General features: G+C 40.7%; 2 protein-coding genes across 2 annotated transcripts in view; both read left to right on the top strand.

Moving 5' to 3' along the window:
* The window catches only part of MCC (MCC regulator of WNT signaling pathway), a 378,683-nt gene that overhangs the window by 86,537 nt on the left and 264,638 nt on the right, over positions 1 to 27,508 (top strand). The window lies entirely within an intron of this gene.
* On the top strand, positions 581 to 5,111 carry LOC307113900 (neurofilament light polypeptide-like). The gene has a single exon (XM_079795906.1). The coding sequence runs from the start codon at positions 3,706 to 3,708 to the stop codon at positions 4,237 to 4,239; it is 534 nt and encodes a 177-aa protein (XP_079652032.1). The 5' UTR covers positions 581 to 3,705; the 3' UTR covers positions 4,240 to 5,111.

Raw genomic sequence — 27,508 nt, forward strand, 5'->3', positions numbered from 1 at the left:
CTTATACTTTCAAAATATTGTCTGTAAAAAAACTATTATACAACTTAGAATTTAATTTTGCTCAGGTTAACCTTCCTTTTTACCTTAGGGTGAATCATTACCATGATGCCCTCTGGGTGAAAAGCTATTGTCTTGCTTTTAAGTTAGTTCTGAGGAATGAGGGTGGGTGGCTGATGGCCTGCACTATTTGGGGAGACATGTGGACAGTTCACAAATTGAGATTGCAATCCAACCTACCTTGCTTCTTGACACTGAAGTTTGAATGGTGGAAGATCTTGATAACATCACTTATCTTGTGTATATTTACAGTCTGTTTTGACGTAAACAGTGGTTTTCAGACGTTTTGTGTTTGAGAAGCATTTTCTGATTCAGACATTTTTGGTGACATGTCTGAAGGAACTAACAATTCTACATATTTCAGCAATAATTAAAATACAATCATTGGACAAATCACAATTAAAGAACATTCTATAAAATACCTGACCAGTATTCCTTGAAACTGTCAAGGACGCCCGGAGCAAGAAAAGTCTGAGAAAGAGAAACTGTCACAGCTAAGAGGAGCCTAGGAAGGGGACTTTAGGTACAAACTAAGGGAAGCTGGATAAATTGTGGACTTTAGTTAATAATGTATCTATACTGGTTCATTAATTGTGACAATTATACCATAACTAGAAGCCCGATGCACAAAGATTCGTTCTAGAATGGTCTTTCCTTTCCCTGGCTGCTGGCACCGCCTTTCCACTCGGGCCCAGCCCCTTTCCATTCAGGCCCCAGAGCCGCCTCTTTCCACTCTGGGAGCCGCCTCTTTCCACTCCAGCCCTGCCTTCCCACGCTGCCGAGAGGCCCTGAGAGACCGGGGTGGGACAGAATGCCTGCGTCGTCGCCATGGTGACGACACAAGCGTTGCACCTGCCCCCATCACTCGGCGCCTGTGTATGCAAATTAACCGCCATTTTGTTGGATTAATTTGCATATCACTCCTGATTGGCTGGTGGCGTAGCGGAGGTATGGTCAATTTACATGTTTGTCTATTATTAGGTAACATAACGTAAGATGCTGCCCTAGCAGGTTTTCTCAGTGGTTAGAGTGTCAGCCCTAGGACTGAAGGATCATGGGTTTGATTCCGGTCAAGAGCACATGCAGAAGGCAATCAATTGGTGTGTTTCTCTTACATTGATGTTTCTCTGTCTTTGTCTCTACCCCTCCCTTCTACTCTCTCTAAAAAATCAATGGAAAAAATATCCTCGATGAGGATTAACAAAAAAAAATTATTATTATTATTATAATGTAAGATGTTAACAGGGGACACTGGATGTGAGGTATATGAGAATTTTCTGTCCTATTTTTGCAACTTTTCTGTTAATCTAAAACTATGATAAAATTTAAAATGTATTAAAAACACGCACATACACACAATCACTACTAAGGTATGACCATGTCTCATACAATCTGTGAAAACCTCTGTCGTTATTGCACTATTTGTCACTTGGTCACCCTTCAAGGACATTCTTGCTCAGTTTAAGGAGAACCATTAACTATCCTAATCTTGCCTTCCTGCTTGCTCGGGAGACTAGGCAAGCATCAGTAAACATGTCATCTTTCACGGGCATGGGCTCGGACTTAGGCTGTGCTGTTACACATAATTTGCAGCGAGTTGGACTTTATACTATATCAGCTCAGCCTTTGTCAAAACAAACACGCCAGAGCAATATGGGTTACATAGCAAGAATCACTTCATCAGATTTATTTTTATCAAAGTTGGCATTGGTCAAAACACATTGATCAAAATTTAGTGGCACCTGCCGTGACAGATTCAGGTTTCATGGCCCACCAGTTTCCCGCAGCAAGCCTACTGTTGAAAACGGCAGGAGTTGGCTGTTTCCTACCTGTGTGTGGCTGCTTGGTTCTTGGCCTCGTCAGTAACCTCTTGGATTTCATTTTGTTCTCCCATCTCTCCTGGTCAGAGGCCAGCTCATCCCCGGAGCTTCCCACCCCCAGGTTCTCTGTGTATTGTGGGTGAAGCGTTGGAACTGATGTAGCTGCCCAAGATGGCCTCTGCAGATGCCAGTGTAAGATACACTCCCTTAAATGCTGAGCACACAGCTCAGGCAGGAGTGCTCACCTTACTAAAATTCATGAACTGCACACTTACAGCTTGCACACTTTTCTGTATATGCATCTAGAAAAGCTTAAGACAAACACATAGCCTATGAAGGTGACTGTTTATTGGAATACATCGAATAAGTTTTTTTAATGCTACAATTCCACAAACAAAGTTGTACACACTCACTTAAGATGATCCCTTGGTGGAGAGCAAGACCATAAATGCAAATACAGGCATTGAAGTCCTGTGATGGTGATTACATTATTAATTGTCTGACTGAATTGAAAATTTTGGAAAAACCTCTAATTCTGTTTAAATTCTCAGATCCTTGATAACGTCTTTGGACCTTGTGGGAGAGTGCATTTTGAGCCCCACTTCCTCGCCCTTCCTATATTTTTATCATTTGTCGTGTGATGTTGGAGTCCTCCTGTCAAATGTGAGAAATAGAAAGTGATGGTTGTTTTATCCACAGTGCTTAGGGTGGTTGGTTTCATAGCAATAGCTGACTCAGGGTCTGCTCACAGAGTCCATGGAGCCCAGCTTGAGAAATGCCCTGTATAGGTGGCCAAAGAAAGCAAATAACTTCTCTAAACTGCACACTTGGGCAATGCCTTCACTTACATACTCACATTAAAAATAATTTATGTTCCTTCCAAAGCAAATGCTAAGCTAATAAAATTAAGTTCTGTTCTTTTTTTTTTTTTTTAACAGCAAAAGGCATTTTATCAGTGCCTAGTTCAGAGACAGAGAGCACATAGTAATTCACACTGGGAAAGTGTAACACAATTTCATTAACTAGTAGCAGGGAGTTACCTACTGAGAAGTAAAGAAAACACTAATGAATACAGGAGTTGAACATGGAAAGAGCAGCTGAAGGAGGAGACCAGGTGAGAGTTGGAGCAAGCCTGGTTCACCACATGGGTAAGTGACAGAGAAGCAACAACTTTCAGATCATAAAAAATGTAACTTCTCTTCTGCCTTTTGAATTTCACTATGGTCTTGCGTGGCCATACAGAACCACACAGGAAAGAGAACTCTGGAAAACATAGTTCCAGCTTGGCTAAGTTGACTTAGTACCAGGCCACCCCAGCACAGCAACAAAATTGCCGGTACAAACTGAGCCTTATTCAGAAAGCTATCAGCAAAGCAATGTGAGACACTAGGTTAGTGAAGAAGAGATGCAATGGGAAAGATATACCATGTTCTCTGATAAGTTTCTCTCCCAAGATTTGTATTTCAGGGAGGGGTGCTGGTATCTTACCTAATAATAGAAAAACATGTAAATTGACTGTACCTCCGCTACGCCCACAGCCAATCAGAGTGAGTATGCAAATTAATCCAACAAAGATGGCAGTTAATTTGCATACGTACCTGGGTCCCAGGAACATCCTCGGCACCCAGGTCACTCCCAGCCAGTCATCAGAGGGGCGGGGGCCCCCTGCTCAAGCCTAAAGCCAGATGCCGCCTGCCCGGGGTCCAGACCCCTGATTGGGGCCCTGGCAGGCAGGGGCGGCCAGCGCCTCCAGGATCACTGTCTGCCCCCAGGCTGCCTGCGGACACCCGTGGAGCAGGCCTGGGTTGAACATTTTAATGAAAATGGGATGCCTGTGCCCTGCCCCACGTGCCCGTCCCTGGTGAGGAGAGGGCAGTGGGCAGTTAGGAGGCACCGGGGCTTGGAAGGGACTGGGAGCAACCTGCAGGTGCACTACCAGGAAGAGGTGCTGAACCATGAGGACACCGAGGGCTGGCGGATGGAGGCATGCAAAAGTGCAGATGAGGCGGCTCTCGACAGCGCTGAGCTCGAAAAGCGCATCGACAGCCTGATGGACGAAATCGTCTTTCTGAAGAAGGTGCACGAGGAGATCACCGAGCTGCAGGCGCAGATCCAGTACGCTCAGATCTCCGTGGAGATGGATGTGTTCTCCAAGTCCGACCTCTCTTCCGCGCTCAAGAACATCCGCACCCAGTACGAGAAGCTGGCTGCCAAGAACATGCAGAATGCTGAAGGATGGTACAAGAGCCGCTTCACTGTGCTGACTGAGAGCGCTGCCAAGAATACCTATGCGGTGTGCGCCGCCAAGGATGAGGTGTCCGAGAGCCGCCACCTGCTCAAGGCTAAGACCCTGGAGATCTAAGCAAGCCGGGGCATGAACGAAGCGCTGGGAAAGCAGCTGCAAGAGCTGGAGGATAAGCAGAACACCAACGTTAGTGCTATACAGGACACAATCAACAATTTAGAAAATGAGTTGAGAACTACAAAGAGTGAAATGGCATGATATTTAAAAGAATACCAGGACCTCCTCAATGTGAAGATGGCTTTGGTCATTGACATTGCAGATTACAGAAAACTCTTGGAAGGTGAGGAGACCCGGCTCAGTTTCACCGTCATGGGAAGCATAGCCAGTGGCTACTCCCAGAGTTCCCAGGTCTTTGGTCCATCTGCCTACGGTAGTTTACAGACTAGTTCCTACTTGATGTGCATTCGCTCCTTCCCTTCTTAATACACCAGCTACGTCCAGGAGGAGCAGATCGAGGTGGAGGAGACCATTGAGGCTGCAAAAGCCGAGGAAGCTAAGGATGAACCCCACTCTGAAGGAGAAGCTGAAGAGGAGGAGAAGGAGAAGGAAGAGGCTGAGGGAGAGGAAGAGGAAGAAGGTGCCAAGGAAGAATTTGAGGACGCAAAGGAGGAAGAAGGAGGTGAAGGTAAAGGAGAAGATGCCTAAGAAGCTGAGGATAAGAAAGATGAAGGTGCTGGGGAGGAGCAAGCAACCAAGAAGAAAGATTGAGCCCCCCTTTCCTTAATTATTTCAGGAATAATTCTCCTGAAACCAGGTCAACCCCATCACCAACCAAGCAGTTGAGTTCCCGATACTATATGAATTAAGAAGTCAATATATGTAACATTCTGAGGTGACCCAGGTTGGACATTAAATGTTGTGCTATGACTTTTCTCCTTATGCAGAGTATCTGTTTGCTTGCAGAGTGGCTTCCTGGCTTACTGCCAGCCTGTGCATGATCCACGTTTATGAGTTCAGGATCTATGACAATGTGAATAATTCAGATGTTTACAATAAAAACACATGAATACATGAATTCACTAATTTTAATGTTAAACTTCATGGAAAAAATAGTTCTTTGAATCTTTGGTGGTTAGAAATTAAAGACCTCAAATCATGTGCAATAAACAGTAAATAAAGTTACACTGAATGACAAAAAAAAAAAAATACATTAGGGGCCAGGAAACGTTCAAAGAACTGGGGAACCATTCCCAAATCAGGAAGGGAAGTCAAAGGGTGTATATTATTGTTACGAATACAGTATTTCCTACTACTTACAACATATACAATGTAATGTATTAGATGCCTTCCTATCGCATGAAGTATGTATTCTCATAGAGTAATACTAGTAGATATGTTATAGTTATGGCAGTATGTCATATCCTATCTATATTAATAAAAGGGTAATATGCTAATTAGACCATGAGACCTTCCAGACGTCCTTCCAGACAAAGCCATGGTGGCAGGGCCGAGGCAGAGGCGATTAGGGGTGATCAGGCCAGGAGGGGAGGGCAGTTGGGGGTGATCAGGCTGGCGAGGGGGGCAGTTGGGGGCGAGCAGGCCAGCAGGGGGTGCAGTTGGGGGCAAGCAGGCCAGCAGGCAGAGGGGTTAGGGGTGATCACGCAGGCAGGCAGGTGAGCAGTTAGGAGCCAGCAGTCCTGGATTTCGAGGGGATTGTTCGACTGCCTGTTTAAGCCCGATCCCACAGGGATCGGCAGTTGGACATCTCTCAAGGGGTCCCAGATTGGAGAGGATGCAGGCCAGGCTGAGGGACACTCCCCCTCCATGCACAAATTTTGTGCACCAGGCCACTAGTAAATTATAATGTTATGGAACCTAAGTAGTGACATATTTAAATATTATAAAATATAAAACATAGTTACAACACTGACTAATTTCTGAACAAAATATCCGTTTCTTTTTTTTAATTTTTATTTATTGATTTGAAAGAGAGATTTGTTGTTCCACTTATTTATGCACACATTGGTTGGTTCTTGTATGTGCCCTGACTAGGAATCAAATCCACAACCTTGGTGTATCAGGATGCTTTAACCAACTGAAATATCTGGCCAGGGCTCTAAATTATCAATTTCTTGATAGAAACTTTCAGCCATGCTACTTGTCTTTTTAAAGTATTCATTATCAACTTAAAAAATTGTATTAATAAAAGAATTAATTGATGTTAATGAAATGCAATCTATAATAATAAAAGCATAATGTGCTAATTAGACCAGACACTCTTTCAGACAACCTTCTGGATGAAGCCGGGGCTGTGAGGGAAGCTTGGGTTCCAGGTGCCTGCTGGTGGCCAGAGGGAAGCCCGGGTCCCGGGTGCCAGAGGGAAGCCAGTGCCGGCAGCTGGGGGAAGGAAGGCCTACTCTTGCATGAATTTCGTGTATCAGGCCTCTAGTTATACCAAAAAAGAAGCACAGGATTTGAACCAGTTCAGAAAGTTGACAAAAAGTTAGTCATCATTTATCTCCCCATCTTTCCTCGTTTGAAGGGTCTTCAACAATTTTTTTAATCTATCCTTGAATTGCTTTAATTTAGGGAACTTTCCATTTGTCCTTTTGCAATTTTAAGATGTTGTAATTATTACACTACTTGCCAAACTTGAGATTACAATATTGTAATCTTTGGTCAGGAGGAGGTGTCCTGACTTTATGACTAGAGCAAGGCTGATTGTTCTGGGAGACTCTCTTCTGGGCATGCTTATCACCCTTTAGATTTTCATGGAGATGGGACAGTACAAACAAAATATTGCATTTTTCAGAATGGCTACAGAAGGCTCTAGAATATGGCGTTGATTAAAAAAAGTTTCAGTATTCCAAACTGCCACTTCCAAGTGATTAAAGCTGAATTTCAATAAATAAACAAATTTGGTTAGCTAGAGAGAGACATACATTTGACTCTGTGTTGTTAGTCATCTTAAATGCCAGCTATCCCTGGAGAAGTGCACTGTTCCATAAATTTTTTCGAACCTTTCAAATGGTGACCTGGCCTCATTTCTCCCTCGATGCTGTGGGTGACCTGCAGGAGAGGCTGGCACGTGCAGGTGAAGGTAGAAGTGTCTGCCTTCTGCAACCTGCTGCTCAAGGCCAGCTTCCTCTGGAATCCTTTGGACAATCTGGCTTCACTGTGGCCACTTTCTGATTTAATTTTGCATTTATAGTATTGTTGTTGTTGTTGCCAAAGTGATTTACATTTTTAAAGAAGGAAAGCAAAGACAGGAGTTATGGTAATAAAAAGTAAGTGAATTTAAAAAAATAGACATAGCAAGTTTTGCAACTCTGTTTATCCAATAGCCCAAGCAGCTTTTTTCCTCTATGCTATAGCATCTGGGTGTTGGAATTTGAATGAAAATAGTGTCTATGGTCATGCAAATCTATATGATCATAATTATTCACATAATTCATTATTAATTGAATTTTATTTGATACAGAGTCCATAGTTATATTACTTCAGGGAACAATTCAAATCTACACATTTCAGCCAATACAGAAAAATCTTCAAGATGTGTGCAAATAAATAAGGAAATGTGTGTGATAGTGATAAGATAGATAAGCACCTTCTTTTGGGTTTCACCACTTGCCCAACTTCAGAAAGACTGAGTTATTACAAAGTCTTCACAAGTACTTTTTAATCTCCAAAATACTTTTCAGTCATAAATTTGAGATTAAGTTCTAACATCCTTCTAAAATCACAATTCTCTTTTTGGGAAGAACTTTAAATTTGACAGTAGTTTTCCTTTATTTGTAAAAATGAAGACAAAGGATTGATTGTTGCTGATACTATTATTGCTATTATTCGTGTAAAATCTGAAACTACAGGCTCTTTAGTTAAAGGATTGAGTTTTTTCTATTTGTTTGTTTGTTTTCTGGATAGGTTCTCTGTTCTTGTTTAGCAGAGTCCGAGCTTACTCTTGCTTTTTCCCTTGTGAAGCTTCTGTTTCCTCCATGTCTGCCACAAATGGAAGGACCGAATAATTTATATGATGGTCAGACGAATCCTCTTCTTTCTCCCCTATAATCTAATCAGATTGTGAAGAGATAAAAGTATCATCAATCAGACATACAAAAGGCAGACATGTCATTCTTCAGAAGCTTTTAATCTTGGCAATGAATGTAGTACCTGTACAACAGATGTTTGTACAACAACAGAACAATGGCTCCCAGATATTGCAATTTCATGGACCGGTAACATTTCAAAAGATTGAAACTTGCCAGTTTTTTATGTTGACAAAAATCAAAAGCCAATCTACCTATTATTTAATATCACCATCATTTCGTGAAATGATGGCACTAAAGGTAGGTAGGTATCTCTCAGTAAGTAAATAAATGAGAATAAAATAACTTCGTGAAAGAATTCACATTTATTTTTGCTTTTCACATTTCTCCATTAACTAGTGGGAACCTTGGCATGTGTGAAGCCCTCTAGCAGAATAACTAAGGTTGTGGATTTTAGAGACATACGCTGTGTTTATGCTCTTTCGTCTGACTTTGGACAAGTCACGTAACCTTTTTCAGCCTCTTCTCATAAAATAGGAATAATAATACATTCCTCATATGGTTGTCATGGGACTTAAACAAGATAATGCGTAGAAAGTGCTTAAGCCAATGCCTGGTGCAGTTGGATGCTCAATAAACAGTAGCGGTTGCCAGTGCTATTTTCCTCATCTAATTATCAGAAACAGATCTTGAGAGTTCCTTGCAAGTGGATACGTTTGGGGGAGAATTTGGAAATACAAACTTTAAAAATTCTGAAGAATGAGATTGCTCAAGCACACTTTGAGACATTTACTGAGCACCTTTTTATGAGCTAGCCGCTGTCTCTAAGATGTCATTAAAAATTATGCTGAATTGCCGAGGCCGGTTTGGCTCAGTGGATGGAGCGTTGGCCTGCGGACCGAAGGGTCCCGGGTTCGATTCCGGTCAAGGGCATGTGCCTTGGTTGCGGGCACATCCCCAGTGGGGGGTGTGCAGGAGGCAGCTGATGGATGTTTCTCTCTCATCGATGTTTCTGACTCTCTATCCCTCTCTCTTCCTCTCTGTAAAAAATCAATAAAATATATATTTTTAAAAAATTATGCTGAATAATCTTGTAGGTAGAATTCATTTGGAAATACCAGATCATGAAAAAGGACAATAATTCCTACCTAAAGATGAAAGGGTCCTTAAAAAAACCTTTCTCTAACCTTGCCATTTAAAAAAAGAAAATGGGACATGGAAGCACAGATCATAAAATGTCTGCCTAAAGTCACATAGGGAGAAGCAGGAAAACTGAGACTAAAAGGTGGGTTTCCTGACACCCCACCATGACCTTGCCCTGGACTAGGGGCATGTCCCTCCTTGTTGGCAAGAGAAGGAACCGCTGCTGGTGGGAAATGAGAGCCCCGCACCCTCTCCTTAGGAGCTTTGCTGTTCAGCTCTGGGTCACTCTTCCATGGTGCCCGGTGGTGCTGGGTTGTTGGTCTCATGTCCTCTGATTCCCTCTGTGGAGCTGATGTTCAGCCACAGCCCCGCAGTACAGATGACTGTTGTTACAATATTGACGTACTTCTGTACCACGCCCCCTCTTCTCCTGGGTACCTAATCCTATCTCCCAGGAACCCCCAGCCTCCAATTGAATCAGCCTTTAAGGGGTGAACGCTGGCCCTAGAGGTGCCCCCAGAACTGCTGCCAGCTGGCAGCTTGTGGGCATCTGTTCTGAATGCCAGTGGCGGTGCCATACCAAGTTGTTAAATATGTTTAATATCTCTCTTGTCCTTTTGGCAATCTGTGCAACTGAAACAGCAAATCAATTTTTATGGCCTGCTGCGAGTGTGGGCCCCAACAGATAGTGAGGTGTGGGAAGCCATTAGATCGCACTCTCTTAATGATTTAAATTATTTTAAAATGATTCTGTTGGATAGTTCCACGGGGGTTCATGTTTTATTCTGTTTTTTACTGTCTTTGGGATTTCTGATTAACCAGGTTAAAGGGATTTTTGCAAGTTTTAGAGTACACACTAGAGGGCAGTGGCCCCATATCTAGACACCTGCCAGTTACCACTTTGCATGTCTCTGCCCTCCTTTGTGTGTGGGGGGGAGGGGGGAGGGGCAGAGCCTCCTCCACATCACACAAATACCATTTATGTCTGAAGTATTTTATGAAAACAGATCAGCTACTTGGCAGCACCTAATCGTTCCTTGTCGTTTCTTTTCCATCCTTCCAATGACTTATCTCAGGGCGGCTTTAATAGTAGAGTTCGCTATTATTAACAACTTAATGACCTTTTTTTTAAAGATAAGGCAAAGGAGAGATAGGAGACATACATTTCTAATTTGGTAAGGCTTTTTATCTTTGCATTTTTGTATTTGCAAATAAAGTAATGAATTAAGAATGACGAAGAAGAAAGGCTCAGTGAAGTGTTCTTGCATTTTGCATGTTCAGAGGCAAAACCCATGTACATGAGTCTGTAGTGCTGTCCCTTCCCCATGATCGCTAAAGATCAGCTCACTCATTTCACCTCTGCTGTCCACTTCTAAGTAGAAGAGAGGCACAGCTGATCTGTATACTAAAAAGATAGTTGGGGAAGAGGGGCGGGCGAGTGGATTGAGAAACAGTGAAGCCACTAGGCTGTGTGTTTGCAGAGTTCTGGGGCATTGAAGAGAAGTTCCAGGGCTGCTAAATAGTGTAATAGAATTTAAGAGGAAAGCAATGGTGTGTTAAGAAGTATGTCAGAGTTTTATTTGAGTCAACCTTTAATAGAATCTGAAGAACCTAAATAAGGGATTTGATTTACTTTGGTTGCTGGACTGTTTCTTTGAAATGGATAACCCTCTGAGACTGGATTATCTGAGCCTCGATTTATAAAAGTTATACGTAAAATGAACTTGTAGGAGTTTGTTTTTGAATTTGTGAGATCTATAGCAGTTTGTTCATTATGCTTACTCTTTGGCACAGATGGGAGATAAGAGTCCTAGGTGGGAGAAAAGACACTTGGACCCTCCTAACAGCCTGTGCTTTGCAGCAGAGATGGGGATGCCCTCTGCATTTCTCTTGATGTTGCTAATATTTATTGAGCACCTACTGTATACTGCATAATGTACTTTGCATAGATGATCTTGCTTAATCCTTACAACAACCTTATGCCATATGTACGCTTATGATCCCCTACAGATTAGGAGCTTGAGGATTAGGGAGATTGCCTGGGATGAAACAGTGAGGATGCAGCAGGCTGAGATTTGAACCCAGCTTTGTCGGACTCTGCAGCTTAAGCTTGTAACCATCATTTATGTGCCCTCAGAGGAAGAAACAGTGATGCAAGCAATGCCAACATAAGATCATCCCTTCTCCTGACCAAGCCTACATGGTGAAGCTGTCACACCCTGAACTGGGTGTGGATTCTGATCTTATTCCTCCATGGCTGGGCTGGGGCTATCACACACACACACACACACACACACACACACACACATACACACACTCACACACACAGACACACTCACACACACATTCACACACTCACACACACATTCACTCACACACACACACACATACACACACTCACACACACAGACACACACATATATACACATTCACTCACACACACACACACATACTCACTCACACACACAGACACACACTCACACACACACATACACACATTCACACACACATTCACTCACACACACACAGAGACACACACAATCACACACAGACACACACATACACACATTCACACAGACACTCACACACACACACAGACACTCACTCACACACATACACACATTCACACACATACACACATTCACACACACACACTCACACACACACACACACACACACACACAGACACACACACTCACTGGTTGGGTTTTCATGTCTCTGATTTTGTATAAGACACACTCACTGGAGAGTAATTAAAACCCCTGGTGGATTTATGTTGGGCCTGCTGACATGATTGTGTAGTTATTTATGCCTAGATGACAGAGAAGATTAGCATTAAATGCTGAGAGAAATGCTCCTACCACTTAGATGCAGTTAGAGGCATCTATCAAAAATGCATTTGGAACGGAGAGTCCTCAATCTAATTGCCAGGAATGCTGCAGGCTTTCTTCAGTCACAATTAAAGGAGAAAAAAAAAGAGTTAGTAGTGAGAGAGGTGGACCCCACCTTAACTTTTCTGTTGGATCTTCGGGGGCAGAGGAGTAATCTCCACCCCATTCCTGTCTCTCTTGGGTCTTTGAGGTAATTGTCCTTGTGCCATGGCAACACCTTCCCTAGAGACAGAAGCAGGCAGAGGACTAAAGTGTTCCTAATACTATTAATAATAATTGGTCACATTTGTTAAGTGTTTACTGTATGTTGGGATGCGATGGAAGGGCCTTATCTGTATCATCTCACCTAATCCTTAGATGGCCAGCCCCTCTTCCAAGCCTGGCCCTCTCCACCCCTCCCCCAACTATCACTTGTGCCCGTTGTTTCTCTGTGAGTGTGGGGGCGGGGGGCAGGCAGGCACTGCTTATTGGGAAGAATAGCATTCACAGAAACCCCAGAAGAAGTAAAATTGCCAGTGACTAAGGCAGAAAAGGATTATTAGATCTATGAATTATGGTGTCAATTATACTTCTACTAGGGGCCCAGTGCCCGAATTCGCGAACCTTGAAAGGAACTGTGGGCTGTGAGGCTGCAGTGGGCACAGGGGTGGGTCTCAGCCCATCCTCCGTGCCCCACCCCTGGACCTTCCCGCTGCGGCCCCTGGTCCCCTGTCTCCTGGCAGCCCCGCTCCCGCCCCCGCCCCCGCCGCCCGCTCCCACTCGCTGACCCTGTGGAGCGATTGGGGCCTGCGCCATTAGCGGGTGCGAGCGGCAGCTGCTGTCCCAATTGCCCCTCAGGAGCAGGGGGAGGTGGAGAAGCCCTCAGGGATTGGGGCCAGCAGCCGCTGCTCACACCCGCTGATGGTGCCAAACAATCAGGGCCAGTGCCAGGCACCTGCAGCAGGTGCGAGCACCGGGTGGGACTGCAGCAGCAAATAATTTTCAGTAACCAGCAGAGGTTCAACTCAATGACAGCAACCAGTGCCCCGCCTTGGTCTGATGCCCCCACTCACCTCCACCATCCCGCCATGGCCGATGCCTGCCATGTTCTGTGCTCTGCTGCCTGCTGCCACCGCCCACCATGTTCCCTGCACACTCCCTGGTGGTCAGCACACATCATAACAACCGGTTGTTTGTTCAGTTGTTCCACTGTTTGATCTATTTTCATATTAGCCTTTTGTTATATAGGATTGGGAAAAAGAATCATTTGTTAGTTGTTAGATTGTATTTCTTGTTTACAGACATCAATATACTGTTTCATACTAAAATATAGTAATTAGTAGTAGTAGCACTATAATAACCCAAATGTCAATGCCTCTTTCCCTTCAGGGTCAGGGTTTGTTTGTGCCATCTCCGTGCCCCACACTGTTACCCAGAATTGAAACTCAGAAGAATCTATGTTCACAAATAAACTGGTGAGCAATGTGGATTTTAGTAAAAGATGAGGACATAGAAGAGATCAGATGTAAATCACCCCCTATACACACACACACACACACACACACACACACACACAACGTGCACACTCAACACTCTCATACACCTCTTTTTTTTTCAATTTTTTTATTAAGGTATTATATGTGTACATATCTTACCATTGCCCCCCCCACCCCACTCCCATATATGCCCTCACCCCCCAGAGTTTTGCGTCCATTGGTTATGCTTATATCATACACCTCTTTTTAAGCAAAGATGAGCATCAGAGTCCATATTAGACACTTCCACCCTCTGGAGACCCTCCCCTGGCCCAGAACTGAGGCGTTTCTCTCTGCGGTCCACACCCTTCTCCCAGCAGTGCTCACTCTTCTCTATTTCCATCTGCTTCTTAGGAGGGGTGCAGATTCCTTTCCTAACATCGTATGTTGTAGTGTAGAAACCATCTTTTATTACTAGACATGTCCTTAGCATCTCACACCTCCACATTAAGTGGTTTATCAAAGTATTCTTTTCAAATATATATACCCCTGTGTTCACTGCAGCATTATTTACAATAGCCAAGATTTGGAAGCAGCACAAGTGTCCATCAGTGGGTAAGTGGATCAAAAAGCTGTGGTACATTTACACAATGGAATACTACTTGGCCATAAAAAAAGGAACTCTTACCTTTTGCAATAGCATGGGTGGACCTGAAGAGCATTATGCTAAGTGAAATAAGCCAGTCAGAGAAAGACAACTACCATATGATTTCACGCATATGTGGAACCTAATGAACAAAATAAACTAACAAACAAAATAAAGACAGACTCATAGATAGAGTCACAGACGGACAGCTGTCAGAGCGGAGGGGGGTTTCAGGGCTGGGTGAAAGGGTGAAGGGATTAAGCAAAAAACAAACAAACTCAGACACAGACAACAGTATGGTGGTTACCAGAGGGGAAGGGGGGCGGGAGTAGAAAAGGGTACAGGGGAATAAGTAGTGATGTAAAGAGACTTTATTTGAGGTGTATACACACAATACAATATACCAATGACATAAGATAGAATTGTACACCTGAAACCTATATAATTTTATTAACCAATGTCACCCCAATCAATTCAATAAAAAAGAAATTCTTCTTACAAGAAATTCTGGGGGAAGGAGATTTCCACTTCATTATAGAAACAGGCCTCATTGAGACAGAATTCTGAAAAGAAGGACCATTTACAGACTATTGACTCTAGTCGGATGTAATTCACCCCAGTTCAGACAGCTTGTGTTTAACAATACTTGAAGGGGTTCATTACCATGGGAATTTATGAAAATTACTAAAAGAGTCTTGAAAATGACTGAATCCATACTCTATGGCGAGAACCATAGAAAATTAATTATAAATTTAATATAGCACCCTAACTATACATAAATAATATATAGTGATTTCTATTATGTGTCCTAACTTCCCCTTTATTATGAAACCAGATATAACCTTTAACCAAACAGTCTTGGTTCTCTCTGGCTTCTTCTATAGGCCCATATTACTCTTGTCCCTGGTTTTGATTCATAGTTAGATATTAGAAATTCAAACCATATCACACTCAAACACATTTTCTCCATTTGTGCCCACTAATGGCTTTAATCTAGACAAGACATCTAAATTACAAGCAAAGGTGTAAATGAAACCCTATTTGATCATTGCTTCCCCCGAGTCCCCCATACCCCAGAGTCATCTCAGGTTGCCTTCCTATAATGCAATCCAGGCCCAGCCTCCACCACCGCTTTCCAGAGTCCAGGTACATCAAGATCAATCTCTGTTGGACCTGTTGGCTAAAAATGTTTTCAATGAATCCAAAAAGGTAACTGTAGCATCAGAGGGGTAAACCTAGATCAGGTTGGCAGTGGATGGATGGTTTAAATTCCTGTGAAATTTAACTGTCGAGTGGCTCCTTTTATAAGCAAACGGCAGTTTCAAGCTCTTGAAAGTCTGCCTGCAAATGAATTAAACCTTGATTGGAATGGCATCGTGCATTGTAATACTTTCCATTAAGTAAATGGCTTTTAGTTGTTGGATAAAATATTCAAGATTATCACTGAGATTTGCATTGCTCTGGGCTCATAGCACTTGTGGTTCTGGGTGATGCCTGAGATAGCAACAACAGACTTTGCAGGCAAGTCCAGGGAAGCATATGAAAATAAGAATGGCTGGTGTCCAGGAAAGGACGAACTTTTACTTCAAATGTGGATTTAGGTCATTGAAAATACATTGGGAGAAATGTAGGCAACCAGATAACCAGAATTTAATATACTTCACTAGACAGGTTTTGTTTTGAGGTTGAAAATTCAGTTTGTGCATTCCTACTGTGTGAATTACTCAAAGTTTATCCATTTCTTCAAGCACAGCCCCTATAATATATTACAGAGAGCTGTTATTAGCAGAACTTGTGTCTCTTATCCCCCCACACATGACTTATTTATCTCAAAGTGAGGTATACAAATATGCCAAATCCTCTATACAGTGAACAGTCCTCAACTTCTGTTTTCCTTTCTTAATGAGCTAAGGAGGTAGGCTGAAATTAAGGAAGTGAATATTTATAAAATGGCAGCTCAGAGTGACAGCTGCAGACTCGAGTGAGTTTCAGCTACCTTAAGATTCTCAGAAAGAAATTGATAGAGGTCATATTATTTTTATTCCTTCTGTAATTTTCAAACAGCCTAAAATAAGCATTTATGGTTTTCATAATGGAGGAGAAAAACTTTTAAAAAATCTTAGTTGTAACCAGTATATATTCCATACATAGGCATAGGGATACTAGAAGGATACTTACCAAAAGGAAGTTGAAAGCAGTTCTTATCTTGGAGTAATTGTGGTAACTGGTAATTTTAGTTTCTTCTCTTTCACATATTTGCTCTTGAAAATTTTCTGCAATACACATTACCTGCAAAATAAGTGAGAATTTTTCTACAATGAGCATTACTTACATAATGAAAATTAAGTTTATATATATTTTTAAAAATCATACCTATACCCAAAAGTAAATATTTGTTCTGTAAATTCGTTCTTGTTCCTCATCAGCATTGTAGGGTTAGCAAGTATACACCCCCGTCTAGGCTTTGGATTGGGTGCATTGAGGTTCGGAGGCTGCCTCAGAAAAGGCTATGAGGCCCTGTGAAACCAGAGATCCTGTTGCTCTCCCCCAACGCTTGTTTCTTCCCCTGCAGCACTCCAGAGGCCACGCCAGGCCTGAGTCTGGAATAACAGCAACAGTAGTAGTAATAGTAATGACACACTCATGCCATTCCTCATACTTTTAAGCCTTTCCTGATCATGATTATCTGAGCCTCTGAAGGACTGAAGAGTAGAGAGCAACCCTGGCATAAGTATTCCTTTCCCATACTGCAGCCCCACAGAGATTTTTTAAACAGAGGGCATCACATTAGTCTTCTGCTAAAGACTCATGAAAGGATTCCCAACGTGTTGAGAATAATTTAAACTCTAAAGAGACCCTGCCTGATATGGCTAAGACCACCTCCGTGACCTCATCTTTCCTGTAGGAAAGCTCTGGCAACTCTGCCCCCATATCCTGTTCAGGACTGTCACTTGGTTCCCTTGTTCGGGAGTGCTCTTCATCTTGCCACCAAAGACACCACCTTCTACTCAGGGCTGAACTTATCTGTCTCAACTTAAATGTCTTCTTTTCTCTTTTTAAATGTTTTTATTGATTTTTAGGAAAGAGAGGAAGGAAGAGGGGGAGATAGAAACATCACTGAGAGAGAAACATCAATCAGATGTCTCCTGCATGCCCCCTGCTGGGGATCAAACCCACAACCCAGGCATATGCCCAGACCAGGACTTGAACCAGAGACCTCTTGGTTCATGGGTCAATGCTAAACCACTGAGCCATACTGGCTGGGCAAATGTCTTCTTCTTAAAGAAGGCTTTCCTGACCACCCTCGTTAAATAGGTGTGTTCTTACCTCTCACCCACTTCTTTCTGTAGTCGTTGTTCATGGTTGCGTAACAAGTCATCCCAAACCTTAGTGACTTAAAACAACCAACATTTATTGTTTCGCACAGTGTCTGTGGATCAGTAATCCAAGAATGGCCAGGCGGGGTGGTCTGGCTCATGTCTCTCATTAGATGACCATCAAGACCTCAGCAGGGCCGTAGTCACCTGAAGGCTGGGGGCTGGAGAATCTGTTTCCAGAGTGGCTCACTCACATGCCTGGCCAGGTAGTGCTGGATGTTTCTATTTCCAATGAATTATTTACTTGTTTATTATTTGTCTCTCCCCATTCATTCATTCTCTTCCTCTGCACCCAGCCCAGTGCCTAACACATTGTTGATACTCAATAAATATTTATTGAATGACTAGGAAATCCCTATCTTTTAACTCAGCTGGTTGTTTAAAACAGGAGATATAAATAGAGATAAAATGAACACTGTTGGTTAATGTTGACTTCATCCAAAAAACTTTAATGGAATAATTGGATGGGTGTAGGAGGAGTTTATTTCTTCTTTGTTTACTGAAACACTTGTAATTATTTCAGTTGGGAAGCTTATGTTGTACAATTTGATTTTTTCATAGTTTATTTTCTTCTTTTTTAAGTGAAACTTTTCATAATATTTATCTTTTGTATATTTTTCTATGGGATCATTTTATGTCAACATATTCATGAAAAGAAGTTATAATTGAGAAATAATAAAAATAAATACTTACTATCGCCATATTAGATAATCAGTAGGTAGGAATGACAAAGAAAACTACTATGGTTACATGTTTACTTACAAGTTTTCCTCCACTAGATGGTAAAGTCTGGGAAGCTGCAAATGTATGCCCTATATATCCTTGCGCTCAAGTTGGTCCATGAATCAGTAGCATCCACTTTATCTGGGATTTTATTAGAAATGCAAAACCTGGACATCACCCCAAACCTAGTGAATCAAAACCTGCATTTTAAAAAGTCCTCGATTCAGTTGCACATGAACGTTTGAGTAGCACTGCTCTTTAGTATAGAACCCGGGCTTTGCATTTAAAGAAGTCTTTTGCGCTTCAGAAAAATGGAACATTTGCTCTTCTGGAGTCAAGTTCAGGAATAAAAGGGCTCATCTTTTTATAACTGAGATGCTTCTAATTGAGGAGATATTTTTGAAACCGGAAAAGTTGGCATTCATGCTACCTGTCACTACCAGAACCAATAAGTAGAGGCAAGGATTGAATCTTTATGGGCGCTTTACTCAGATGGCCAGCGATCTGAGAAGATGGGCAGGTTATGTACCCTAAAAATACTGTCTTACATCTCATTTTAAGCCAACCCTTTTTTTAAAAAAACATAATATATATACATATATTATTGATTTCAGAGAGGTAGGGAGAGATAGAAACATCAGTGATGAGAGAGAATCATTGATCAGCTGCCCCCTGCACACCCCTCCTGGGGATTAAGCCCGAAACCTGGGCATGTGCCCTCGACCAGAATCGAACGCAGGACTCTTCAGCCCACAGGCCGATGCTCTGTCCACCAAGCCAAACCAGCTAGGGCTCAAGCCAACCCTTTCTTTACGGAGAAGAAAAGTGTAGGTAACGGGTTTGGAATTCAGGGGAAAAGGTTAATCATATAAAAGCTGCAGTCCGGTCATTTTTCGAGCATCCCTTTGTCTGCTGACTGATGATTCTCCATCTGCATCCTGGGCAGCAGACATTCTCTCCCTGGAGGACAGCGGCTCAGATACCATCTTGGTCCCTTGCAGTCATCCTGGGACAGAAAGGTGGAATTGCTTTCGGAGCTTCCTGAAGTCAGAGCAGGTCCAGTTATAAACTCCAGTCCCTGGAACAATAGCTTTCTACATGCATTAATTACCAAGCCTACTAATGATATAACCGAAGCTAAAATGTTAACTTCTTCAGTTCCCCATGATTTTTATACATTCTAAACCCCAGAACGTCACCACATCCGTTCCCTAATGTGGCCTCTGCCCTGCCTGGTGCAGTTCCTCTCACATCCAGGAGGCCGAGCTCTGATTTAGGTTTTACCCCAAATTAGTAAACAGTTTGAAGAACCGGTTGCTTAGTTCCAAAAACCAAGTTTTGAAAATTGAGATTATTAAAATAATGTGTCCCTAAGAATAATAATTTTCACAACTTTTTTTAAAAACATTTTAGTATGTGTTTTATTTTACAAAGAAACTTTGGTTTTTTTAAACTCGGCTATGGGAAGGCTATTTTAGTCCTGTTTCTAGACTTCAAATTAAAAATAGAAATTCTAGCTCTAGCCTGTGTCGTTTGTTGGTTAAAGGTTGTCCTTCATATTGATGTTTCTCTTTCTCCCTCTCCCTTCCTCTCTTTCTGAAGTCAATAGAAACATTTTTTAAAAAATAGAAATTCTGTACTTTCATATTTCAATAGAAATGGGAATTGCAATCATTCTTTTTTATTGATTTGAGAGAGAGGAAGGGAGGGAGGGGAGATAAACAGAGACATGGATTTGTTGTTCCACTTATTTCTTCATTCATTGGTTGGTTCCTGTATGTGCCCTGACCAGGGGATGATGCTCTAACCAACTGAGCTACCTGGTCAGGGTGGAATTGCTTATCACTCTTGTTACTGTTTTGTTTTCTTTATATTTAGCCGTTTCAGTTGTTCTGAGAATATTTCACAAAAACAGAGCAAAATGACTACTAAAACATGAGTGTGTGATGGAATATCATTTCATACCTGTGTTTTTTCTTTTTAACAAAAATTTAGCTTTAGAAAATTAGAGCAGTTGAATTTCCTAAAGCCATTTATATCATTGTGCCAACTAGGGAAGGGTAGGATATTATATTTTAAATATTTGAGACAGTATCATTAGTGCTAAGTTGACACCCCTTAGAGAGAAGTGAAATGATTGACATGTAAGTCAGGTCTCTCTTCACATGTCTAAAATCTGGCCCAATTTTATTATATTTAAGAGCAAAATTTCACCTATGCACTAATTTACTGACTATGGTTTTCAATCAGCAGTATCCATGTGCCAGTCACTGGGCCCTGCCTTTGATTGCAAAGAGGAAGGTGTAACATGGGAGGGAACCACCTTCTATGAAGTAATAGTTTAGTCAGGAAACTCTGTTAATTATTAAACTAGTTGCTGGCTCCTAAAAAATGTAAGATGTAAGCAGTATGCTTTCCTAATTCTAAAATAAACATGTACTTGTCCAGAAATATAAATATTTGGAACAAGTAGAGGGCTTGTAGGTTATCAGTCTTCTTTACTAGTTAATACTCTGTTCTTCCCAAGGTGACATTTAAATTGTTGTTGTATTTTTTTTTTATTTTTTTTTTTTTTACTTTTTGCAATGACTCTAGAGAATTTTCTTAGTCTTGTGTCATGTACAATTTTATCACCATTGGAAAATCTGTTTCCTGACATGATTCTGAATTTGAATTTCTTTTTCAGTGTAGTCCTCACTTAGGATCCGTTGCCATTTCTGCTACTGAATGTGTGTGTTGTTGTTTTTCTTGAGACAGCTTGTGTGTGTGTGTGTGTGTATGTGTGTGTGTGTGTGTGTGTGTGTGTGTTACTACATAGTAGATTTGAATTTACACATATAAATGTGGGTTTTTCTGGGAAGACATACTTCATGCATATAAAAATACCAAAAGTCAAAATATTATTTGTATTTTTGCAGAAGTTTATATACATTATTAAATATGCTAGTAAGTCAAGTTATTGAAGATTAGGAAACAAAATAGTTTTGACATAAGGATGTACAAATACCTTTCGGCTATTATGCTTGACACATGGAGTTGGTGGGTTTTTTGTTTTTTTTTTAGTATTTTATGGTAATGATCTTGGTACTCTCATGGCCATGCTGTCATCCTGTACTTTTTAGAGAAATAAGGAGACGTCCAGGACAAAATTATGCTGAGACATGACCACTCTTTGTGTTAGGTTCACACAGAAGTTCCAAGGTACTAGGAACTTCTAGCCGTCTCCTCCAAGAAGTTTTGTAAGAGGGAGGGGCCTGGCAGTGCTTGCATTGCGATGTCCTTCAGTGGTTCATCAGGAAGCATGGCAACTACTCCTCAGTAGCAGTTCCTAGAGCCAGCATACTTGAAAGCTGCTGAACATCAGAACTTGTTAAGAAGTTAGCCCTCTGTTTAATTTGAGCTTGCTCTCAGATTTGTTACATATAAATGTAATTGAATCATAGATGGAAAGAGAGACCTCATTTCTTTCAAGTTGAATTTTTATTTGAAGAAAAGATCAAATCTAATCCATTTTCTTTCATCTTCCCTTCCTCCAGCTCACAGAAAAATGCTCAGCCAGCGGCACGTGCTTCCCCAAAGCCTGGCCGGCACGCTCCAGGTGGCAGGCACGGTGATTCCAGGTGTTACACCCACCTGTACCACGTGCAGTCATCAAATAAGTCTGTGTCACAGGACAGGAGTAGAATTCCCGTTTCAGTTCTTTTTCAGTTCTTCTGCTTATGTCAAGAAAAGAGCCTCATTTTGGTGCATGGAGGTCTTGAATACCTCCTTAATCTTCTCAAGCCTTTCGTATAGGGAAAAGGCAGTCCCCAGGTTCAGAGCTCTGGGTAAGCTTTAGCTAGAATTTATTTTTACAGTTGCCTTCTACTAATAGTAAATTATTTTCCATTGATAATAGTATTATAAATTGTTCATTTAAAATAAATATTTAAAAGTACAAATCTATTAATTAGAGAAAATACTAAGTGGAATACAATACAGCTGGTACATGGTCTAGCAAAAGTTAGGAAGGTGATACATGAAAGACAGCTCGGTGGGTACTTAGTGAAGAAAAAGGACAGCCTTTGGAATCAGAAGGGTTAGACCTCAAACTCACCTATCAGTTTGGGCATGTACTGACTTTGTGACTTTGGGGAAATTATTTCATCTCTGAGCTTTCTTCATCTCAAAAATGGCAGTAACAGTGATGCCATATATGTAAAGTATGTAGTACAGTGCTTTAAACAATAAATGTAAAGTCAGCCCTTCACATCCACAGATTCAATCAACCACAGGTGGAAAATATTCCGGGGGGGAAATATTACATTGTTGCTGACATGTACTGTGTAGTTAGGCCTACCATGGTTGTGTCTGAACTGAACATGTACAGAATATTTTTCTTGTCATTATTCCCTAAACAATATAGTATAACAACTATTTGCATAGCATTTACATTGTACTAGGTATTCTAGGTAATCTAGAGATGATTTAAAGTATAAGGGAGGATTGCATAGGTTGTATGCAAATACCACACCACTTTATATAAGGGACTTGAGCATCCTTCGATTTTGGTATCCAGAGGATCTTGGAACCAATCCCATTCAGGTACTGAGGGGTGACTGTGCTTAAAATGAAACTCCTTTCCAGCTAACTAAACTCTTTAAGACTTCATCACATAATTTCCTTAACTGAGCCATCTCCCTACAGTGTGGTATCAATAATTGGAAATTATCTGGCCTCCACCTCTTTATAATTGGTTTGCTTCCCGTTGGTCCTTCGTATATGATGTATAAAGCCCTGAAATCTCCCGATGCATCTTGTGATATTTAAGCTAGATAAAATCTTAAGTCTGTAATACTGTGAATATGAAAGCTGAAATTATATTCTGATCATATTTTTCCTTTTGATATTCACAAAATAGATCCAGAATTTCTGGGCCATCTGGGTGTTGTGAGGTAGCCAACTTACTAGTATACCTTTCCCCATTTGCATCTTCATCAGCCCATCCACACTGGCATTGTTGAGAACATGTGGATTGCATTTACAATTTACATGGCCATATGCTACCACCCCATTTTTTAATTCTATTTGTGGAATGAAAGTTTTATGGAAAACATTTTTGCTACAGGGTTGTGAACGTACTTAGAAAGATCCACGTCGCACATCATGACAGCTCTTTCCCTATCATCGCCACATGCACTCGCCTCCTTATTTGAAGTGCCTTCTTTAGCATCTGCCCATACACATCCCTGTTTGCTATTATCACTCATGAAGACAACTGCTGCTACACCTGTATATATTTGTATGGTGGCACATTTGATTAAATAGACATGCCCATTAGAATGTCAGATGTTCCAATAAATCTCCCAGTGTCTATTTTAATATAATGCAATAAACTCACTTTTCCAACAAACCCAGAAATTGCAAGGCAAGCCTCCTGTGGACCCAAGAGTCTGTTAATTCCACATATGGCCAATTCCCTGAAGGGAGATGTTTGAATACACTTTTTTTAAAGTGGGTTAGCTAACAGAAAATTTAATTCATATGATAAATCGTGTCAGGCAGCTGAGTTCCAGCATTCATTTCATCATTATCTTGAATTGTTGATTTAATCAAGTTTCTTCACTTAATCTGAATGTGTTCAAAACTCAGTATCCGACTTTAAGGAAAACCCTCACCTTTTCTTTCTTTTGTATAGTTCCCAGTTTTGTGAAATCTGATGAAGACAGCCAGTGAAGCAAATCTAGTTTGGGTGGTTAAATACTGAGTAGGAATCGGGAAACCTCATAAAATTTCTTTCATTAAAATAGCTTTATTGGAGAAGACATTTTCACCATACTTTTGCATCTAAAGCAGTGTTATTTCCATTTTGTTTTGCTTAAATTAAAAAGGAATGCCATTATAGTGAAAACTTGGTTACATATATATGACCAAGTAAGTAGGCTGGGTTGAATGCTGTTTTTTGACAGATTCTACATGTCCACCATGAGATAGAAGAGCAACTCATTTGTGATACAAAGCCAACACAAATAATGGAGTTTATTTGTTCAGAGTTGAGCATCAGGTGCAATAGAATTATGCACTGTGTTTATGTGACCCTGCCTTTTATATCCCTGTAGTTGCTCATTCATTCATTTTTCAGATGTAAATTAAAAGTGGCGATTGCAGATTAGATGTGCCAGTGCTCATGTAGGCTATATGAAATATAGTTTCTCTCACTCTTGGAACTTATTGGATCATGACAGAAATATAAGTGAGCTCTAGGAGAATATTCATCTCTTAGGAGAGTTCATTTACAAGAATAGGGAGTAGCCTTTGCTAGCAATGAAGCCTATACATTTATTTTTCCCTTTGTTCTTGTTATTTGTTATTATTAATTCAGTTAGCAATACTATGAAGGATTTTAAGCAATATTCTCAAGTTATCTTTATAGTCTTTCAATTGTGAATATGACTAGTGTAAGTAGATTCTCCTACTTATTAGAAGAAGCATCTCTTGAGAGTCTACTTTGTGTCCAGTACTGCTTGGGCTCTTTACAATGAGAAATAATTTAATGACCCCAATCTGCTGTCGTTTTTTAAAAAGGTCATATAAAGAACATTTGACCTCTCTGAATGCTAGTAAGATTATTTACATAACAATTTAACCTTGACTTTTCTAAACCAGCTTTGTGACACAGAACTTAGTATTAAGTTGAACTATTTAACATTAATGCTATTTACTATTTATGTTCTATGAAATGTCAACTTCATAAGGTTTATCCTAACACCTATAAGTTGTCAAGCACCCACCAGATAAATAACTGTATTCAGCATATGAAGAATATGCTTAATACTCTTAAGCATCTCTTAATACTCTCAGTACATCTTAAGATTTGCTTTTATTTCCCATGTGATACATTTCCCTCTGTGTCATTGGTGCCAGTAATGGAAGGTGTTTGAAAAGTAATTCCAAATGGAAAGGATTAAACATGATCAATGTGAACAAAGGGGGCAAAAACTTAATATTTTGGATATGAGAGAAAAATAAGGGTAGTTTTTATTAGTTTGGACAACAGTCTGTGCAAGCTTTTTCATGTGTGATAACTTGCAGATAACAGGCTCTCCAGGACCAACAAGAGGCTGATAGTGCTTTTATGTAGCCGTGTTCCTCATAACTGGAAAAATAAGCCAAAATTTGGAGCCTGATTGGTTCTAGAACATGAAATTCTAAAACAATCAATGAGTGTGAAATACAATCAGGAAGGAAAGAGAAGGGAAGGGAAGGGAAGGGAAGGGAAGGGAAGGGAAGGGAAGGGAAGGGAAGGGGAATTGGCATTGTCGAGAGTGTGGAACGTTAAATGGGTTTCATATTTAGAGTGGTAATGGAGTTGAGGGGTGCTATTTCAAACGCTGTAAGAAATTCTATGAGTGTGATGATAGTTTAATTGAACCATGTAATTGGGTATCTTTAATAAAGAAATGTATTCCTTGATTCTGTCTTCATTTAAAAAATAAGACTTTGCCCTAGCCTGGTAGCTCAGTTGGTTAGCGCATCCTCCCAATAGGCCAAGGTTGCGAATTCAATCCCCAATCAGGGCACATACAAGAATTAACCAATGAATGCAAAAATAAGCAGAATAACAAATTGATGTGTGTCTTCTCTCTCTCTCCCTCCCTCTCTCTCTCTTTCTCTCTCTTTTACCCCCCCCCCCTTTTCTCTAAAATCAATTTTTTAAATAAAAAAAAAGGAGGAGAAATAAGACCTCTTTTCTCCAGGGGTGATATCATCTACAAATAGATATAGATTTACTTCTTCCTTGATGATTGCATAAGTCTGTGAAGATACTAAAAACTGAATTGTACACTGGTACTTCATGGACTCAAAGTCTAGGTTGATGGCTTTCCCCAGCCTGTGCCTCAGATCTTCTGTCTTCTCCTATCAGCTTGGTACAATGTCAGGTGAACTGCCTCCTTTGTCATTAGGTCTATGAGGCATTATAGTATATTAATTTTTTCTCTCCTCCTTTGGTCAGCTGCAACATTTTCTAGCTAAAAGACAGCAGTGAAATGGTGCTGTTTTAGCCCCCCAAAGAGCTCCAGAAATAGCAGTGGCAGGCATTTGGAATTCATTTAATTGAAACATGTTTTTCAAATTTTACTATATCTATTTTCATGCATCTATTTAATGTATTTTTCCTTTTTCCTTTCTAGGAGATTGACCATACACAAGTACTCCTGGGAGGATTTAATACTTATTTTTTAAAACTCCCTTAGATTTCCAAATCCTTAATCTCCACTAATTATTTTTCATTTCCAAAGATAATTTGATATAGTTTAAAGAAATTTGGAGAACAAATGAGTAAAGATTTTTGAAAGAGACTCTGAATATTTAAGACAAAATACACAGATAATAAGTTTCGGGCTCCAAAATATCTTATCAGACCACAAAGAGGTTTTTGAAGCATCATGTGATGCTTGCATAAGTTAGTGAATCTCAACTAGGAATTCCCCACTGATAATGTCAGGGGCATTGACGCCAAATGATTTTAGGTTATTAGAATGACTAGGCTGTGTATGAGGCAGTTCATGAATGTGATTAATGAGACAGACAAACACCACAGGGGTGCTTTCTTAATGCTTGAGTCATATTTGCAGTTGGAGGAGGCTAAATTTTTGTTTGTTCTATGTGTGAGATTTAATCTGGAAATAGTTTTCAAACATTTTTTTTCTTAGCAAATTTTAAACATAGTCTAACCAAATTATCTTCTGCATTCCATCTATTTTACAGCACTAAGTAATTGGGTCTAAAAGCAATGTATCCTGTTTCATAAACAATAAGGTAAAAACCCAGAATAATGAAACAGACTTCAGTTATCAGTTTAGGGGGGATCCACTGTGCTAACAACTAGAGTCTCTAATCCCAGCGAAGGGACTCCAAGATAACTTGACTGAAAGGGCAGTAAAATGAGAAAAGCTCAGAAGTAGACATTGGACTTTGGTTGAAGATCTCATCAGACAGTTCAGCAGTAGTGAGGTTTTGGGCAATATGCTTCTCTAAAGTAATCTCAGTTTTTTCACTCTCTAGTTACTATTCAATCTACGCTAATCTATCCATCACCATCATTTAATAAAATTGCTCCTCTCAA

The sequence above is a fragment of the Cnephaeus nilssonii genome, assembly GCF_951640355.1.
Source record: "Cnephaeus nilssonii genome assembly, chromosome: 2".
In the NCBI taxonomy this organism is placed as follows: Eukaryota; Metazoa; Chordata; class Mammalia; order Chiroptera; family Vespertilionidae; genus Cnephaeus; species Cnephaeus nilssonii.